General features: G+C 35.1%; 2 protein-coding genes across 3 annotated transcripts in view; both read right to left on the minus strand.

The window, feature by feature from the left end:
* The window catches only part of ankrd12 (ankyrin repeat domain 12), a 52,508-nt gene extending 43,635 nt beyond the window's left edge, over positions 1 to 8,873 (minus strand). For both annotated transcript variants that reach the window (XM_028021271.1, XM_028021269.1), the window contains exon 1: positions 8,681 to 8,873. The gene's annotated coding sequence lies outside the window, so the exon portion shown is untranslated. The remainder of the gene's footprint in view (positions 1 to 8,680) is intronic.
* A 3,432-nt stretch (positions 8,874 to 12,305) lies between these two features.
* Positions 12,306 to 20,815, minus strand: ndufv2 (NADH:ubiquinone oxidoreductase core subunit V2). The gene is made up of 8 exons (XM_028021275.1): positions 20,669 to 20,815; positions 19,653 to 19,715; positions 18,117 to 18,179; positions 16,666 to 16,782; positions 15,691 to 15,859; positions 14,539 to 14,648; positions 12,571 to 12,647; positions 12,306 to 12,486 (listed from the first exon to the last, which is right to left on the minus strand). The coding sequence occupies exons 1-8, from the start codon at positions 20,708 to 20,710 to the stop codon at positions 12,393 to 12,395; spliced, it is 735 nt and encodes a 244-aa protein (XP_027877076.1). The 5' UTR covers positions 20,711 to 20,815; the 3' UTR covers positions 12,306 to 12,392.
* Positions 20,816 to 21,098: the final 283 nt, after the last annotated feature.

The following is a 21,098-nucleotide window of genomic DNA, read 5'->3' on the forward strand; positions in this document are numbered from 1 at the left end:
GAGACAAAAACTGACAGGAAAAATTCTGGACTGAGATATCCAGAGAGATTTATGCGCAGATTATTTCTACTTTATCCAACTAAACCATAAGTAATGTAAAGTAATTAAAAGTGAAAGTGATAAACAACAATTATTAGATTCATAAAACGCACAAACATCAACAATATAGTCTGTACATCCACTGGTAAAACAACCAAACTGAAAAATCAAGAATATTTTGCCATTCAATTATATTTAAGGTCTAAATAGAAAATGTGCACAGGATGGAATAAGATCCATTGTTTTTTTTTTTTTATTATTTCAAAAATTATCTTTTCCATTTTTATAAATTGGCTTGCAGATATTGATCCTGGACTGTCTATCAATCTATCTGCCTATCAATCAATAGTGGTAGTCTCTTGACTCAGATGTGAGACAGTGCTACAAAGGAAGTGTCCAAAGCCTCACAGCAAACTAAAGACATGTTACTTCCTGCAGAAATGCTAACGTCCAACAAAAGACGCAGGAGTATTTTCAAAAAGCCTCCACAAATGTCTTTCTCTGACTCAGTAAAGACAGATTACACTCCTTCCAACCTCAATCATTTCTGTATTTAAAAAAATAAACGTTTAAGTGATTTTCAGTGACAATTGTGACAAAATATGTTCAAAATCCAGCTGCACATCTAACCTTGTTGGAATAAATCAATTAATTGTTCCCTTTTTGAAAGGCAGTTTTATTTACACATATTTTGATGTTTTGGATATTAAAAATATGTTCTAGTTAAAATGTAACATTTTAGTTTGAAATTAAAGTTGATCATCTTTGAGAATGTGTTCTTGCATTATTATTCCACTGTTATATTACATAAAAATGGTCTCAAAATGACAAAATTATTGTTTACTGCAATAAACAATTTACTGTCCAGCAAAATTTGACAGGATCACAGATCTGTAATTTGAATATAATGCATGCATGCAACAGATTGTAATTAATTAGAGACATCAGGCATTATTTGGCATTAAATAGTAACCTAAAATTATCCAAACACAGGAATCCGTTTCATTGATGAGGGTTTGAACTTTCTGGACATTTGAGTATTAAAAAAATTTTATTACTTGGGACATTACTTGTGTTGCGCGGAGCTTTCACTTCCGCCTGAGTTGTTGACGAAAGCCAAGTGTTAGCAGCATAACGTCCAATTTTCAAGGGGATTTTATTGATTAATGATAATACCCGGGTTTTCATCATTTTTGGGGGGACCAATAAGCATCCTTAAAATGACGGGAGCGATGCCTGGAGTACGGCAGCCTTTCTCCTCCAGGAGCTGCTGGTTCAGATTGAACGGCGGGAAGAGCGCTGCAGGAGTATTTATACAGGTAAGCGGATAGACTGAACAGCTGAGTAGTTGATAGTTACAGTGTAAGTGTAACTTTACGGATGAACCGCACAATAAATTTCATATCATCCCAGTCTCAACAAACGGAAATCATCGTGGTGGTACATGGCTGGTAGATGAGTTTCTGAGTGTGAGGAACGAAGGTCCCGTAAATATCAATTTATCGTCTATCAAACTTTCCAAGCAGCATTTATGCAAAGCCAACATGCTAATAATATTTTTTTTACTTGTTTCTCTGCCACTCTTGATGTAGATGTTCAGTGGCTGATATGCAACAACTTACAAAGACTGGTGAAAAAGTGTAATTAAAGATATGGCCATCAATGTGTTCAGTAGCAGCATCACAATGACATGTTTTGGGTTTTTTTCCATTTTTTTTCTCCGAAGAGTTTTTGCGGCGCTAGTGGCTCGTATTTTTTCGACAGTAGGCAGACAGGAAGGAGGGTGAGAAGAGGGGGGAAGACATGCGGCAAAGGTCGTCGGGACCGGGAGTCGAACCCGCAACGTCAGCGTCGAGGACTAAGGCCTCCAAACGTGGGACGTGTTAACCCCCTGCGCCACCACAGCACGTCCCACAATGACATGTTTTACTGATACTGTGCAGCCGTGCTTGTGACCACGCTCTAAAACTGGGTTCCCACTGTGATTACCATCTATGGAAGCATCCGAAAATCTCTGGTCAGGAACTTCAATCTGCAATTTATTTGATGGATCAGATGCAGTTTTGTGCTCTTATGACCAAGATAACGCAACCAATCAGAGGTAGAGGTTTTCTGGGAAAATCAGGCAATGTGGGCTCTGCCTTACCAGACATCTGATTACTGCACACTGACAAAAACACGAGCATTGATAGACCCTATTGATCACTGATTGAGTGATATTCCAGTCTCCTGAGTGGCATGTTTAAGTCTCCATGCTTTTTCAAATCAACCAGCTTACAAAAACACCAGTCCAACATGTCGAGCTTTAACTTTAACAGGTGAATGCATCCAAGTATTATTGTTCCATCTACCCAGTGTTTACTTCTCATACTGTTCCAATCAATTTTTAGTTTTGTAGTTGTTTTGTTTATTTATTTTGTATATCTGACATGTCTTCCAGTTCCAGCATTAAATTTTCAATAAAATGTAAAGTTTATTGATCTCTGAGAATGTGTTCTTGGATTATTATGCCAATATTGTCATTATATTGCTTGAAAATGGTCTTGAATAACAATATTATCGTTTATCACAATTATTTCTGGGACAACTTATTGTTCAACAAAATTTGTTATTGTGACAGGCCTATTGAAACCTACTTACTCAGTATCGTTTCTGCTTAAAATCATACCATTGAGTTGAAAAAGATAAAAACTATCATAAAAGCTTAAATCAAGAAAGAAAAAAGTTTCTTTTTTGTGTTGAACAAACTGTTTACAGAACTGAAGTGATATTTAAATTAGTAAATGCAACATTTCTTTGAAAAACAGCATTGTTTTTAAAAAATATGCACCTCTGGTTTCTGTTTTTCTGACCTGCTGGTTCTGATTTTGACTACTTTTCTAACAATTATACCCAATGGAGAACTGGGCTAAAGATATTGTAGTTTTGAATTAAAAATAGACATTATTCGGCATAAAATAATAACCTGAAAGTCTCCAATCACAGGAATGGGTTTCATTGATGGGGGTTTGACCATATTGGACATCTGAGAACAAAACAGCATTACATTACAGCATTGTATTACTTGAAAATGGTCTCAAAAACAACATTGTTGTTTTTCGCAATAAATTCTGGAATAATTTATCATCCAGTAAAATGTGCTAACTGAAAACTGGCTGACCCCGATGTTTGGAGCAGAAACAACAAACATTATCAGCCATCATCGTTACAATGTGACCTCTGAGTCTCAATCAGTTTGAACTATAAAGCGACGCTGAGGCATCTTATCACCAACCTTCCTGAAGCACACACACACATACACACACCGTTTGTACAAGACATCTGGATCCGACGTGTTCGAGCTGCACCGTTTTAATTACAACATTCATTCATCACGGTGTCTGCAGTCGGAGGAGTCAATAAATCGTGCGCCGCTCACGGTCAGCGGCTAAAGTACAACAAGGACTGGTTTAGACGGCGCATTTTAAAACCTCACAGGCCCCACAGTCACGTAACAACACGCAGCTGGTTTTAATCGAAAACTGACACAGAAGTTCCAACTTCCAGCCGACCCAAATGACCCCCGAGCGCCGAGGCAAGAGAGAGCCGCGCTGGTTTATGGACGGCAAGGCCTTGGCACTGAATCTGTAAGACCCAAAGCCACCAGAGGTGATAAATACCGTAAAAAAGAAGAAAGTGGAGGCGTTTCAACACTGTGTGAGTTTACAGCATGTCCGAAAGAATGCGGTAACAGGAGTCCAAAGGGGAGGTTTCGAAATAAACAACCGATGCAGCACAAAATTGAACAAAGTACCACTTAAATTCTTAAAAACCAAAATTTAAACTGAAATACAGATCATAGGTGTATTTCTGCTGTAGTGCTTATGTATACATTACTTTCTTCCCTGTGGTCCTCAAGTTGCTTAACAGCATTTTACAACCAGTGTACTCGTGTTATTATGACTACTGGCTGCAATTCATTCCTGCCTCCTTACGAGTATTTCAAGTTCAAATCGTAATCGTTATTGCAATATTAATATTTTGTTAGGTGTTGCATTTAATGGACCATTCTTTCAAAGTCTATTTGGCCAATTACACTTAAAATTATCCCTGGCAGATTTAGCAACATATTTCTCTTAGCTGGAAGTAATATTAATGTTATGGTGCAACTTGAACCTGATTAGGGTGATGGAAAGGAGGCCTTCCAAAATACCAGTGGAGGAACTGGTATTTTGGAAGAAAAAGAGGTTTTGACTCCAATGATAACAAAAATAGCATTGATGGCTATTTTTAAATAGAAATCTAATTTAAAAAACACATTTTTTTTACTACTAAGCAGCACAATGGTAGTTGTTAATTTGCCATAAATTAGTATTGTCAAAACAAGGCTAAATAGATATATATAGTATTAAATGACATTTTGATCCACTGGTTCCTCTTGTCCAGCTTTAAAAAGTAAAAAGCAGTGTAGTTTCCACATTAAAGGTTAACGAATAACAAAATATTCCAAATTTATTTCTCTCCAATTGCATTGTGAACATGAATCAGCACTAGACTTAAAATAATTAACAAGAACGCTCAACAGAGTACAACAACGTTGCTCAGTTTTATTATTTGATATGGATTTGGATAATATTGGAAATCTCAGAGTTATAAGGAAATTATTTATAATTAACAGGGAGATTGTTGTTTATTAATGAAAGCCATGCTAACTTATAAAAAATGGATGTTATATACAGAACTCAATCATTTTGTCTTGGTTTTAAATTACTAGCAAGTCATTTTATTACAACTTCTCTCAGAAAGTCTCAATATAAAAATAATTACCACCAACGCATATTTATGTTGGAAACACTATTTTCAATGCTGTTCTTAAATTATTAAAACTCTTCAGTAAATATCAGAATAAATAAATTTCAAGTAGACTAAAATATTTAAAAGAAAATTGATAAAACGTCCCAATCACCTACTACTTAAAGGGAAAGTGCTATCAGAAATTAACTATGAGAGAGAAACACATCCAAGTAAACTCTAAAACAAATGGATGTGCTTTAAGTTTCATTCTACCAATAATAATAATCAAGAGTTTGATGGTACACTGGATTGTGGAGCTGATTGCGGGAGTTTTCGCTCACTGGCGTGCAACCAACAACGTTTTGTCTCCTCATCCAGCAGTACAGAAATCTTAGACTGCAACACACCCCTGAAATGTATATTTTATGAAGCGGATAAACTGGTACATCAACAAAAGCCTTGAAAAATCCCACCACACAACAATGCAATCAGATCGTCATCAACACATTTTGTACAAACGGTCCTTTCATCTGAAGCGCCATTATCCTTATATGAGAATAATAGGACCCATTCATAAGAATCTGTCAGTGGTGTCTAAACAAAGTCCTTATTAGTACCGTTCTTTAATGTGTCTAAATGTTTTGAAAAGAATCAGGCTTTGTATTTAGTAAATACGCCATGAGCTGGTTATTATAAACACTTTAAAGTAATTACATCCAAAGCAGCACAATGGTATTTGTTACTTTGCTATGGATTAATAAGGTAAAAAACCAAATATGATCAACATGTCTGTATTACTATTGGTATTAAATATCAATTAGATTCACTAGTCCAAGTTCTCCAGCTTAGTTAGTTAGAAAGATTAGATAATCCCAATTAAATCTGGAATTTATTAGCAAAATTAGGAGATACACCAAGGTAAAGTTTACTCTTGTCACATAAAATAATGAAATCCTAGAGTAGAAAAGGACAAAATGTGGCTTGGAAACTATATAAAGATTTCTTTGCTTTTGCATATTGTAAACATGTTTTGATTCTGTATATTTAAATGGTATATCACCTACTACATTACAGTGGGAAAAAAAAGATTTACGTGCCACATCCAGGCCTGATTACTGCCAAAAAACTGAAATAAAAGCTTTCTGACAACATGAAGTAGGCGAAAAGCTCGACAAATAAACCCAATGTAGAGAAGGTCACAGTCGTGCATCAGTCTGGAAAGGATTTCAAAGCCATTTCTGAGGTTTTGGGATGCTAATTTGAGTCATTACCTACAAATAGAAAAAGCCTGGAACATGGTAGATCTTCACAGAAGAAGCCAATCTACAAAAAATACTCCAAGAGAGAATTGATGATTCATCCAGGAGGTCGCAAAAAACCAGAACATTAATCAGACTTCAGTAGCCTGAGTCAAGGTCAGAGTTTATGAGTCAACAACGAGAAAGAGCCTGGGTTAAATCTCCCATCCATGGGAGGTTCATGGACAAACCAATTACTGATAAAAAACCAAAACGCGTCTTTATGATCTCAAAAACATCTCGGGAGGATAAACGTAGAACTTTTTCGAAGGTGTCTTGTTACATCTGGTTTAAAAAAAAGCTAAAACTGAATTTAGGACAACCAATTAATGTGACGATGTTGAGCTGCTCCACTCCAAAACCTGGAGGACAGAACCATAAGTTCTGCTCTGCTTTAGGAAATCCTGGAGTGGAGGGTCTGGCCATTGGTTTGTAACCTTAAGCTGAAGAGCCCTTGGTTTACACAGCTGGATAACATTCAAAACCACACAAGCAAATCCAGCTCTGAATGAGTCAAACAAAAACAAATAAACAATGCAAAGGTTAGGGATCGGCCTACTCAAAGTCTGGATGCAAGAAGTTGTAGGATGATCTTAAAAAGATAGCTGGCTCTCAGAAACCCTTCAGTGTTAGTTGATTAAAACAATTCAGCAAAGAAGATTGTGCCAAAATTGCTTCACAGCAATATAAAATACACCCCAATTACTACAAACTTATCAGGTGTAGAAAACAATATTTAAATAAAATCAGGTTGGTGTTGATAGCGTTTATTAACGGGGAAAAAGCTAACATTTTGTATTTACACTGTTTATATCTTGATATAGGAGTGTCCTTTTAGAGCATAAATGTTTTATAATCCTGGGAAATGTTGTGGTAATGTCTGAATTAAAGCTTTTAAACATTAAAGTCTCCAGATGCATCAGTCAAGCTTCGAATGACAGATAATTTCTGGATTTCTTATAGGGTTGACCCGTCAGTCCAGATTTTCTTTTTAACGACTTCGACCCATATAAACACGCTCATTTTAATTTAACTACTACATGGAACAAACAAACACTGACATTAAAAATGTGCTGAAGGCTCCGAGGAACATGTGGTTGTTTGGAGCCGAAAAGATAAAAAGGAATTATAATTGGCATTTAAGCATATGTCACTGACCTTTATCGGATTTTTAGTAAACGTAAAAAAGGTGATGCATTTACAAACCAAAGATGAGGGAGTTCACAGGTTTCTTTTTGATTTAAAAAAATCCCAGTTTTCAATTAATAACCTGACGATGAAGGGCAAAAAACCTAATAATTGAATGGTGCGTCACTATTGCAGACTACAGTGGAAATCAAGTCCTTGTATTTCTAAGACAATGAAAAGAACAAGTACCCTCATTCATGCAGCTGCATCTGCAGTCATCTTTGTCTATGTTTCCTCTGGTTTACACAAAACCTTCAATAGCTGATATTATTCATTTTTTAAAAATACTTTAGCAAAAAATTAGAATTCTGTGCATTTTATGATGTTATTTAGCATTTTATTTGACTTTTAAGGTAATTATATTTACGTTTATATATGCAAGTACAATTTAAAAGCTTTATGAAATACTGTTTCACACAATAGATGATCTATCCATTTTTGTTTTTAGCTTGTCGTCTGCCTTCAGATTGCTCGTCATCTAAAAAAAACAGACAGCTTTTGTACGAGGCAAACACACCCCCCAAGATGTCAGAGTCACCGGCTTGGAGAATCGGGCTCCTAATTATTTCAACGAAACAAGTTCCTTGTGTGTGTGTATTAATAAATCCTAATTACATCGTACACTAGACCTGGTGGTGATTATCTCAAAAACCAGCGCTGATTGTAAATAAACGGCGGCGAGATCACTGCAGACAACACCACCCACTACAGTGGAACATTTATGCCGCTCTCGCTTTCTTCCAATACACCGAAAACAATGTAAGAAAGCGCTAAATTCACCAATAACCTTCTCTCTCTTTTTTTGCTTATAACCTGCAATGAATAATAACAATACATTTACCCTAGTTAAGTTTACATTTGAATATTTAGATGATTGCTACTCGCTGCCAGTGAGGTGAAAAAAATAATAAAATTAAAAAAAACAAGCGAGAACATGTAATATTTCAAACGGCAGTAATCAACACAGACACCCTACCCTGTTCGAGACAAAAGCCCACTGCAGCCCCTTTCGCTGCCCTTACACAGTTCCCCCTCCCCAGCGTTTCCAGCCCGTCACTGCCTCGCTGACTGACTGGGTCTAACCCAGCTGCTTCGCTCCGACATTTTCCTATCTGCTCCCTGAACCCTCGCTTCAAACACAACGCTTCACTGGTACACGAGCGGATCCTGAAATGTGTCTCGGGCTGTTTATGTGTCATAAACTACTTCAATGTGTGTAAGGCACGTGGCGTACAACTATACCGAGCCCACGCAAACACTTAAACGTTCATTTTCGCACGCAGTTTACGTAAAGTTAGCTCTTACATTAGCCTGTTCGCTGTAAACGTAGCCAGACGGCTAACAAGGATTTCTAACCCAATCAAGAACAGTTTTGCGCTTACCTTCAAACCGGGTCACACGCTCCTACCAACTCATTCGCGTCCTGATTTAACTTAGTGGTGCGCGATTTTAACAGTTATTTCCTAAATCTTGTACGTTAACCGTAGCCTACGGCTGTGTGACGTTCATCGCTGCTTTTGAAAACATCGCAGCCGTTCGTCTGTCGTCCGCTCCGAGAAAAGCCTAGCAAAACATGCAAGACGTGCTCTCATTGGTCGAGTTGAGTCACGTGGCACCCCGAGCCCCCACCGAGCTTATAAGGTCTCCGTCTGCCGGACAGACTAGATGGGTATGTGTCAAACGATTTAAGTGATATTTTGTGGAAGCTGTGAGTAACTCCGCACTTTCTAATGCTGGCAGTGTTATTTGTGCTTTCGCGATTTAGCGGCATGTTAAACGCCTTCATGTGGATTTTAAATGTGGTAAATCGGACTAAAAGGGAAGGAGAGGGAGAAAACAGGAATGGCCGCTTGACGTCATCTTTTCCGCTGCGGTCAGTAGGAACTTTCTCGAAAGATGACGGCTTGAGCTAAACAGTGGATACGTTTATTCATGTTGACGTTTGCTGCTTTTATTTTTAGGCCTAGTGTCGGTAACTAAGTGGTTGGGATTAGTTGTCATTTAATGCCCGCCATTTCTTTGTGTGAATGAGTCCGCTTTGAACTGGTTGCGCAGTGGCATTTGCATCAGGGCGGACATGGCGCGCATGCGTCACGGCGCATAATGTTGCAGACCATAAAGTGGGGGGAGGGGCGCAGACTAGACACGAAAACGCCACCGGGACGGGATGGAGACCAAGCAGCAACAGAAAATAAACAACATAAATTATTCCTAAAAAAAAATAATAAAGCTTATTCTACATTCTATGACGTTGTCTGGAAAAATAAATCTCATCATTTAAATAGATACATACTTAACAATCAGGGGGGTTAAAACATGATACTCAAGCTGAATTTAATTAAACATAGATTGTGGTGTTTAATACCAAACAATATATTTTTAAAAAGATTGAATTTCTTAAATGTGATTGTAATGTCAACACAATTCCTATTCAATTATCTAATTTTTGTAGACACGTCCTGTTACTTTGGCTCCATGATGTGGAGTAGCAAATATGTTCAAAATAAAAGATATTTTAGGAAAAATGGATTCAAAATATTCATGAATCCCAACTAGTGGATGAAAAGTGTCTTCTGACATTAACTGTATTTTTGAGGATTATATATATATACACACACCAGTATTTGTGAGAATGAATTAGTTTTTGATGCAGTTCCATTTGGTTTTATTTAGTTGCTACTAAACTAAAATGGACGAAATATACAGGCTCCAAAAACGGACGGATTAATTGTGCTATTTTGGATTTTTTTTAAATTACATACGCCATTGTCATTTAAATCATTAATTTTACTGGAACAATAACTTAATATTAACTAGTCATTGATCTGGATCAGTAAGTATTAACCAAGATAAAGGAAATTGACTTCAGAATTAATTGAATATATCCAACAAAACATTTCTTGTTGTAGTGGAAATGACTTTGATAAATCTTGCCTTTTTGTAAAACTGCAACATAAAATTTCACATATTTTCTGATTATTTATGTAAAATATTCTTGGACTGAAATTGAACACAATTCAACTAATTATGAACTGTAAAATAACATTACGACATAAAGGTTTTATACTTTTACATTGTCTTATTAGATTTAAAACTCTTTATATTTATAAATGTAAGTGGTGAAAAACTTAACTTAATTTATATAACTTAATTTTAATGCCTATAAATGTTTTGTTTAAAACAATGTACCCCTCTGTTCTTATGTTTTAACATTGTAATTTTTCTCATTTTCTTAAGTCATTATGCTTTATTATGTCATATTTTTAAACGTACAGATGCCAATATTGAAAATAAAGTTGATAAAAAGCAGCTTTAAAACTCATCCTGTTTGCCTTTTTTTTAGGTACAGTACATACATACAAGCACAAAATTAAATTGTAAGGTATTTATAAGGATATTACTGGGGAATAAATGTATTTTAAAGGTTAATCAGACACACTAACAGCTGCATTTAAGTTATTGTAAGCCACATATGATTAATGTTTGAAATAAAGCAAAATTCCAATATGATTTAACAGTTAAAAGGTTAAGACATAAAAGTGTGCTAAAAATAACAGCCACCCCAAAGGTCCAGTCTTACTTCCCACTCGTTTCCTCTGAGCTACTTTGTGATTAGTTTCTGTCTCCACCAGGTGTTTTTCAGTTGTAGATAAATGACTCATCACGTACAGCTCTGTGTCAAACAAAACTAGAAATGTCACAGTAAAATATGCAATGAACAGATTCCCACTTATTAAATGTGTAAAACACAAATACTCCCACCATTTTTAGTATTAAAAAAAGGACTAAAAATGTACTTCATTTTCAATTTAATCAAAGCAACAAAAAAACTGCCACATTTTTTCCTAAAATTAAATTGGAATAGTCAAACCTTTAAAAGAAAATCACAGATCTGCGCTGGCAGAGGAAATATACATCGGTGCGTCCGTACTATCGTATAAAAACTAAAAGCTTTTACCTGTGACATTATTCCTGACGTTTCTAAATCAGGTCGGCCATTTTCAGTTTTTTTTCTGAAAAAAAATCTGGATTCAGATGAACGTGTGAATTCAAGGATAAGTGTGGCTCGTGTTTTGTTTACTTAAGTATGAATCGGCATTAAAGTAACGGACTTGAAGGTAAAATAATACAATAAAACAGAATTACGGGTCATATTTAGGTAAGAAAATACAACTACAACCTTATTTTAAGGGTAAAGTTCTAGGATATTTAGCATCCCTCAAATTACATGAAAAACTTAGGAAAATATGCTACACAAAAATAAGTGGCTTAATTAAAAAATAAAACTGAGGCACAATCTCTTTTCAGTGGTTAAAAAAATGTCATTTAATAAAAACCTCTATTCAGTCAGAAGGTGATATTAATTTGGAATATTTTCACTTTAAGAACATATTAAAAACTCTCCTGCTTGTTTTTCTTTTTCAAAGTATTTAGAAATTTAAGATAAACATAACTGCAGGTCTTTTTAGTAAAACAAAATTTGCTCTGGCAAGAAAAGCATGTGCTCATCTATAAAATCAGGTGATTTTTGGTATACAGGTAACTAAAGATTAACAGACTAGGCATTAAAAAAATATATCTTTAGTCAAATTAGAAATGGTTTAAAAACTCCAATACTGGGCCCCAATTATGTAACCAATAGAAATAAGAAATTAAAAATCCACTGGCAACAGTAGATTCTTTAAGAAATTATGAATATTTGTAAATGTTTTGTATTTCATAAATGCAGAATATCCATGAGAATAATGAAACTAAAAACCTCCAGTTTAGAAGAAGATAGTCAATATTAACCTGATTTATTTGATGCTATTTTTCTATACAGTTCCCCTTGAGGGATTTTACCTGATACCATGTATTTTTAATAGATTTTGCACTAATTTTGTACAACTAAATTAAAAAAAAGGAATAATATGGCTTCCTATAATAATTAGGTGTAAAAATGGCTATAAATAAGTAGTAGTATATCATTAAGACATACTGAGTAAATGTAAGAACCAAGCTTGGACCTAAACAGGTATATGAACATTTTATTTACACAATATGCTTTGAATTAAACACGACAGCAACTTTCTCTCAGAGTACCATTAGTAATATCTACAGGTCTGCTCTGACACCGAATCCCGGTCCTGGAGGCGGTTCTGTCAGGGAGGTCAATCCGCCTGCCGGTTCACAAGAGAAACGGCCACTCCTACAAAACAATAAAAACAAAACAGGAAGGCGTAAAATATGGAAAAGCAGATTTTATTATCAGTCTGATGTTGGTTGCGCGTACCTTGGTCCAGGTGGTGGGACTTGTCCGGCCTTCAGTTCGTCGATAATTTGCTCGATATCTTTTGGTGTGAGGTCCTCCTGAGGGACAAATAAAGCATTTAGTGATGGGGATTCAGAGTTTGGAATAAGACTGGTTTCAGTTTTAAATATATTTAAAAATACAGTTAGTTTAAGGCCAGAAGCAGTAGATGCCATTTTCAACTGACATGCTCAAAACCACAAAATGTTATTAATATATTAATAATAGTAATAAATAATATTATTTAAAATAGTTAACAATAATTAATGATTGGTTATATTATTGTGAATATTAATTATTGGGATTTATAAAGTATTTTTGAATTTGAAATATGGAAGATGCTTTTTTTTTTTTCTTGCGATATAGGAAAGGACCAACATTTCGATTTTTTTATTTTCTGACAGAAGTAGGGCTGGACGATATGGCTGAAAAACGTATCATAATATAATAATAATCATCATAATCATTATTACAATACATTTCATTTGTATAGCGCTTTTCTAAACACAAAGATTTTTTACAGGAAAAGTGTTTCATATAATTCAATATCAATAATTACTGATTAGTTTTTTGTTTAAATATTTTAAATATTACCAAACTGATGGCAAGACCTTTCCTGTTTTATCCAGTTTTCACTCTGCTGTTGTACTTTTTATTATTTTTCAGCAGATATGAGGCACAGTGGCAAACTCTGAAACTGCTGATGTGTCAGTTATTGGGCATGTTGTTGCTAGGTAACCAAAGAGTGAGTGAGTTGCTATGCAACCAAGGAGTGAGTGAGTTAGTTGATTCTATTCAGTTGCTTAGCTGGCTGGGAGAAGCTAAAGTCTTTCCTCTGCCTACATCTCCCAAAATGAAATTTGATTATGGATCAGATAATAATCTTTATTCTATCAGATGTATTATCTACTGATATTGATCAATATATGTTATTGATTTATTGTCCAGCCATACCCTGTAGTGTATATTGTGATATGAAAAAATTATATCCAGGTTATGCTGCCATCTTGTTGGCAATTAACCTCCTTTTGTGTATTTGAGAGTTATTCTCTGCGATTTTGATGTATTTGCCGTATATTGCATAGCTCTAATAGACTTTGAGAGTGCATTCACACCAGCCATGTTTAGTCCGCTTTAATTAAACTCCAGTTCATTTGTCTAGAAAATTTGGTTAATTTGGGAAACTGGTTCGCCTACAAACCTAGGTCTGTAGTTGAAGTGAACTCTGGTGAACGCCAAGCAAACCAGAGACCACTCTTAAAGCAGGAAATTCACTAAAGAGCAATGGCATTATGGGTAAATACAACCAAAATAAGCATGTGAATCTAGAGCTTGTGGGAGAAATGGCTCGTGATTTTTTTACCTATACAAAACAGAAATCCTGCAATCACTAAAATCTGACACTACTCAATTTTTGTTTACACTTCATGAAGAAGGATGTTGCGCTCATGTCTTCTTCAGAGGTGTTTATGTTGTTTCCTTCAGTGGTATTGGTGCAGCGCCACCACAGGTGAGGAGGGGAACAGGTTTTGATGTTCAGTTGACACTGCAGTGTGAAAGCGAACTGCACCCTTCAGCGTGTTTATATGCCATCCTCAATGATGTATAAACATTTTTGGTTGAGGCAAAATTGGTTGATCTAATATTATTTCGAAGGAAAGTTAATTGTTTGCTTACATCCAATGTCGACTAAAACTTGTGTAATAAAAATTACTATTAATTTCTGAGATTTTTGACTTCTGCCTCAAACTCTTCCTACTGGTAAATAACAGCTGAATTATTTAGAAAACATGGTACGAGTAGACTGTAGCACACCTGAGCTTCACTTGGTAAAGCAGTGCTGATAGCTGCAGTCTCTGCAGGCGTTCCTTAACAACTTACTCCAGGTTTTAATCTAATTTTGTTAATTTTGTTAAGAGCGCCATCTGCGCGGAGCAGTCGAGCACTCACATAATAGTTGTCATTTATCTGGACCATTGGGGCGTTCACACAGGCGCCCAGGCATTCCACCTCTAACAGAGTGAACATCTTGTCTGCAGTGGTTTCTCCAACCTTGATACCTGTGGAGAACATAAGGAGAGAAACATGAACTGATGCAGCAACATTTGACAGTAAAGTATTTAATATCTCCTTGACTGCAAGTAAAAAAATGTTAGTATTGCCTTCTAAATGTCTGCATCTCCATATTGTTTGTTGATACTGGGGAGATATTATGAAAAATTCACTTTTTGAACGTTTTTATTCTCCCATTTGGTTCTCTGCTGCTTCTTAAAGCAGCCCTGTCGCTTAATAATAAGTTAAAAAACAGAGCCATTTTTTGGCAATAAATTGATGCTTTTTGGTGTCTGAAAAACGTGCCATTTCAAAAACCACCTAATTAAGGATTTTTTTTATTGTCATACTACCTTTGCATGTTTGTAGTACAAAATTTGGACTCAAATTTCGGTCCCAGATTGATAAATAAACAAATAATAAAGTAATTTATGTGACGTATAGATATGTAATTAAAAAAGTGTTACCGTTGCTAGGTAACGGCCTTGTGCAGTTACCTAGCAACCAACGCAAAGCTCCAGCACGTTTGATGAGCTGGTTTTATCGCAGTACAATGGCTGCTGGAAAAGACAAGTCTTTTGTTGTCGACTTGCCATCCAGAAACCACTTGCCGCAGTCTCGTTGGTTGTGCAGGGGGCTCTACTAATGCTTTTCAAAGAAGAACGGTTGGATAATTGTGCATCTGTTTGCAGCCATTTTCATGTGCAAGTGTAAATGTTGAGTTGGGGGGCGTGGCCAGCAAGAGATTATTAGGATTTAAAGTGACAAGACGCCCAGAGCAGCTCAAAATAGGCAGAACTAGCCAGACTAAAATCCTTATATAAGAAAGATTTTGTGCAAAAAATATATAATGAACATGTTTTGTATCGCCCACAGACCTATCCTAACCTGTAGTATAATAGTTTTAATACAGTTTAAACCTGTATATTTACATGTTTGTACTAACTGTTTATTCAGTTTATAAGTGATTAAAAATTTCTACAGTCACCTGCGTTTTCATGTCTTTATTGGTTCATTTCTCAACCTTAAAATGTAAAATCCCTCTCTTACCCAGCTTGTTCTGGATGGCCTCCAGGATGCTGTCGGAGTTGCAGAGCATGCAGGGGGTTGTCGTGCAGATCTGAATGAAGTATTTTCCCACAGGTTTACGCAGAAACATGGTATAAAATGTCGCAACTTCATACACTCGCATCGGGGCGACGCCCAGCACCTCAGCCACCTGGAAAAAAAAGATAATAATAATAATAATAATAATTACAAACGTTCATATGGAGCAAAAGCTGAAGTAGAAGCATCCATTCAGTCTTTTAAAGTGGTGAAATTTAGCTGTTTTAACGACAGTGGATATTTATGCATGAATTAGTATCTGAATGTGCAACAAAATCAGTAATTTTAGGCACAAAAAAACACTGCATCATCCTAGATGGACTGGCCAATGTAATTATTCCATTTAAAAAGAATCAAAACACTAAAACCTGCATTTCTTATTATAGCTCTATTTAAAATCATTCGCTGGCCAAAGTTATTAAGAGGATTGTTTCTAATTTATAAAAGAAATTCAGAAAATGTCGCAGTTTTTGTATCGAATTACTAAATTTCTAACAAGACGTCAAATCTTCACATTTTACATTATCAGGGCAAATATGTTATTTAAATTACACAGCAATAAGTAGATTTTATGAAATGAGAACATGAAACTCTATAAATCCAGTTGTTTTCTTGACATTTTGCCACTTAAAATAAAAACTCATCAGAATCGGTATCTGCAAACATTAAATTGTATCAAGTGGATTTTCTTTTTGGCTCAGAAACTATAAAAAACCCCAAAGCAAATGCTTCGCTGTTGGTGAAATTTCAAGCACCTTTCTTTTCTTTAAATCAATGATTCTTTCAATCAGATGATCAGAATCTTTACTCAGAGGCCTAAAGAGACGACAAAGTCGGTTTATTTGTGTTGTTTCTGCTAATTTCGGCACATTACAAAGCGGAGCGAGTTTGAAAGAGGCTTTATAGAAATTACTGTGCCTTGTTCATGGCAGAGATGGGGAGCCATCCATGTTGCCTTTGGGCCAAATCCAAGACCGGGATGGTGGCGGCTTGCTTGTGTCCTTCGGGATACATCGAGAGGATCGCATCAATCCTCTGCAAGAAAAAACAGAGGATCTTTAATAACACTGTTTTGTTGTTTTTCTTACGCAACTTTATAACCAGAAAATCAAATTATTTAAATATGTCTTAGAAAAGCAGATATAAATGCACCTCATTTTCAAAGAAGTTTTATTTTTTAACTATTCAAGCAATTCTTTAACAAGCAGCTCTATAGAAAAATAAAAGTTACACCACAGAAATGATTGCCAACAAAATGTAAGAATATAGAGCCGGGCGATAAATTGATTTTATCAGTTGACCCAATTTTTTGTTTCTGAAGATTTATTTCTTTGGAAAATCTTCACTTTTTTTCACAATGGACTCGTTGTGCAGGTTAGAGTGATGTCGCCGCGCCCAGGGCGGCCATCTTGTTTCACAAGCTTTTTTACAGATTTTTTTGGAATCTCAATTCAAGTCAACGCTATGAAGGAATAAAGGCTTAAACTTCTTTTTTAATTATGAGAATAAAATCATAAAATTACATAATATAAAGTCTTGTCTTCAACATTAAAGTTGAAATAATACGAAAATAAAGTCAGAATTTTATGAGAACTCAAACACAAAAAATAAAAATTTAAGTTATACTTTGATATAGGTTCTACAAATAATACTTCATAAAAATCAGCAATAAATTATAAACAGTAGTAGGACTTTGACATGACCGTGCAAATAATTATATCTATTTCAAAGAAAGATTTACACAAACTGGGCTGATAGCTAACGTTTTTCCTCATTGAAACAACTTTCTTGTGATTTTAAGATGTTTTCTTTTCTAGTAGAATTGTGTCTTTTTTTGTGCTATAACTATATTATTGTAAGTAAACAAAAATGTTGGTAGCCTGGCTTTTATTTTGCACTGTACAACTTGAGAGAAACTAAAGCTACATTTTGAAAATGTTTTCTGTAAGTTAATTTTGTAGGGGGAAAAAAACAAATTGATTAAAATTGGAAATTAGATTTCATACTGTCTTGATCTTGTGAGTTATTAATGCTTGCAATCATTCAGGGCAAAATGTAAGTTTTTTAGACATTTATTTTCTTTTTATTAGGTTTTTATTTGGCAGCAAGGAAGAGATGCATGAGGAAAGAAAACAAAAAAATCTATATTTGTTATTTCTAATGAATGTTCTGCTTGTGCTGGATAAATAAGCAATAGACATTAGATCTGATATGAAAAAATCTAAGATTTTATTTTTACAATATAACGCCGGCCCTTTAAGAACATTTGTTATCGTCAAGAGTTAGTTGCTTTTTTTCCTCCTAGGATCTGTAAAAACATGTATATAAAACCTCTGGGGAGCAGATCAGACTTCAGAACCTGTTCTTACCTTTTTGTTTTCTGCTGTGAACTCAAACGGAGTGTCAGGGTTGTTGTCAGGCGTGTCTCTGTGCTGAAGCAACAACAAAAAATGTAGAACACACACTGGGTTATAAAGAGTGCATGCAGTCTCCACCAAATATATAAAAACAACAAAATTCTGGAGAAAAAAAAAATCACCTGAAAAGGTCCAAATTTATTACATTAAAAAGCTGATGCAGAACAGTTACTTTAATGCTTAAATAGTTTGTTTATAAAAGATTAACCAGGAGGGCGCCATGAAAGCCCACAGAGGAAACAGGTGTTTTTCCTCCAACCACAGAAAGAAGGAGATGAATAACAGGCAATTATTTCTGCTACTGCACACACTGCCCCCTTGTGAGCAGCAAATGTCCCTTTGTGCAACTTTAAAAAATGTTAATAAAAAGAAGAGTCTTGGCTGGTTTTCGTTGTTGAAATGTCTATCAACAAGAGAAATACACAAAGATACGAGTTTCTGATGGTTGTGATGTTTGTCTGAGCGCCCAACAGGTAATAAAGATTATTCCCTGGATAAAAAGGGAACAATCGGAAAAATAAGCGCTCATGGGATTAATCTAGTAGAAACATGGAGCAGAGTGAGGCGGGGGTCATAATTTCTTTGCACTGTTATTGGCTGATAAATTTGGAAGAATTAATATAATGTAATCTTCAGAGTAGTTCACAAAATTCAACTTCATTTCTAAAAAAAATAAACAACGCAGGTGTTAAATCTTTTTCTTTCTAAGATTGCACTGAATTTTGAACATTTTAGGAAAATAAACTGATCCAAAAATTAGATAATTGTTGAATCATCAGTGAGGTTGAATTCAGGAGAAGATCTGGTTAGAACAATCCTAAGAGAGCAAGTGAGTTTATTTAATATTGCTTTGTGTGTAATGAACATAACTTAAGCTGCTCATGTTCAAAATTATACATTAAAATGACTTTTGTGAAGGATATGGTAAGTGGCTTTAATTTGACTTTTGTTTAAATGCTGTAAAGCTAAAGTGTCTCATGCTTACACTATTTTATGTTGGAAGTAAAAAACCTTTTGCACGTAGAACAATATCCAGATCATGTATAAGCCCAAGTAATTAATAAGTAAATTAAAAATGTGAAAAACAACACCTTGTTTGTTTATTTTCAATTCAAAAACAAATAAAACACTAGCAAACTTTTAATTTTTTTGTCTTTTGGCTGTCAATTGAAAATGGAAAGAAGGAATGATACACGGATTGAGACTTTACACCTTCCTTTTATTAAAGAAAAATGTCAGACTTTTTTTTTTGAATCTTCAATAAATGTGTCTCTTTAAAATATTTCAAGTTCAAATTATTTTTTTTCAAAAGTAAAAGAATGCACTACTTTTCATATTTTGAAATTTATTTAAAAATATTTTGGTTTGAGTACTTTCAACTTGGCAAATTTAGCCAGATAACACTGAGTACATAATGATAAAAATAACTGACTTGGGACCCTTTTTAAGATAATGTCCTGGATATTGATTTGAAACTGAAAAACTCACCACAAAGATGCCTCCAGCTCCAGCTCGTGCAGCAGATCGATGCAAACCTCTGACCTGCCTGGCCTGCAATGCAGAGTCAGACAGATGAAATATAAATAATTTTAAAAAATAACCTAACCTACAAAAATATATATGCTTAGTTAGCTGGATTAGTTACAATACCATTTACTGTCAAGTCTCATTTTTAAACTGATAATTTGGAAAAAAACAGTAAACATAAAGCACTACAAACACAGAACCACTATTTGCAGCAACATCTTTATATATTTGGCTCCAATGTTTAGTTTGTACTTTATTTTAAAATGGAGTCTGCACACAAGTCCTGTTTCTATACAAAACTATATGCTGAATTAAGCACATGAATACTATAGAGAATAAAACAACATGCTGATTGTGTGAAAACAATTCAGCCTTAGGGTTAGATTGTAGAAAAAATGCTAAAAATGTAGCATGTCCAAATGTTATTCTGTAAGAACCTTAACCATCATAGCACATAAACAATAGCCGAAGTCACTCATTCAACCACTGGTAACATTTTAAATGATATATTATTTACTTACATTATTATATGAGCGACGTTTCACATGGTAGCATAAAGCAATATTTAATATTTAAATACGGATGGCACAGCTCTATTACATATACAGTCATATTTATTTGCTTTGACCTACAGTTGCGTAAATCAACACCAATCTCCTGTTCAGCTGCAAATCCGAAATAAATCACACAAATCATTAACGTATCGATTCTGTCTGCAAAGATGTACGTTTGGAGTAAATATGCCTTCATACAGTCTTGTTTGTCAAGTTATCAAATTTTAAATATCTGATAGTTTGATGCTAAGCTACATGGTACTGTCAGTGTTATCAAACGTTGCTTAGCCTAGCTTAGCCTAGCCCTGCCTAGTAGTCCGGGCTACATGTCCTTGTGAAGAGTCACAGCACTTCCTCTCCAATCTGCCGAGCAAACAGTTTCTGATTGAGATAGTTAATATTTGCGAAAAACCCTAAACTTACCGCCTGTGAAACAGCAGATCGAACTGCAGAAGATAAAAACATCCTGAAGCTTCGAGTTCGTGTTAGCAGCAGTAGGACGGGACAGCAGCCGCGGACATCAACACCGGCGCTCGATTAGTACGGTCTGACGTCATACGCTGCGTTCCTCAGTTTCTGTGTAAATCAATCCCAGATTGACCTCAAATTGTTAAGACAACCGCTTATTTTAAATTTTAGTTTTGTAAAGTGCCTTGAAATAACATTTTCTATGAATTGGCACTATATACATACACTGATTGAATTTAATTTAATCAAGTGGCATCTTTTCTAAGAATGAAGTATAATGTGTTAAAATATTATTACTACAGTTTAATACATAATTTATCCAATAGTTTTACTTTCTGAAGCTGAATTTAGCAGCTTATTTATACAATCACATGTAAGGTAATTG

This window comes from Xiphophorus couchianus, chromosome 6, assembly GCF_001444195.1.
Source record: "Xiphophorus couchianus chromosome 6, X_couchianus-1.0, whole genome shotgun sequence".
Taxonomy (NCBI): Eukaryota; Metazoa; Chordata; class Actinopteri; order Cyprinodontiformes; family Poeciliidae; genus Xiphophorus; species Xiphophorus couchianus.

Coding starts and splice junctions, on each gene's coding strand:
- ndufv2 (XM_028021275.1), bottom strand. CDS start 20,710: ATGTTTTTATCTTCTGCAGTTCGATCTGCTGTTTCACAGGCG. Junction 14,649..15,690: donor GGCCATCCAGAACAAGCTGG/GTAAGAGAGGGA, acceptor TGTTCTCCACAG/GTATCAAGGTTGGAGAAACC. Junction 12,487..12,570: donor GTCCCACCACCTGGACCAAG/GTACGCGCAACC, acceptor ATTGTTTTGTAG/GAGTGGCCGTTTCTCTTGTG.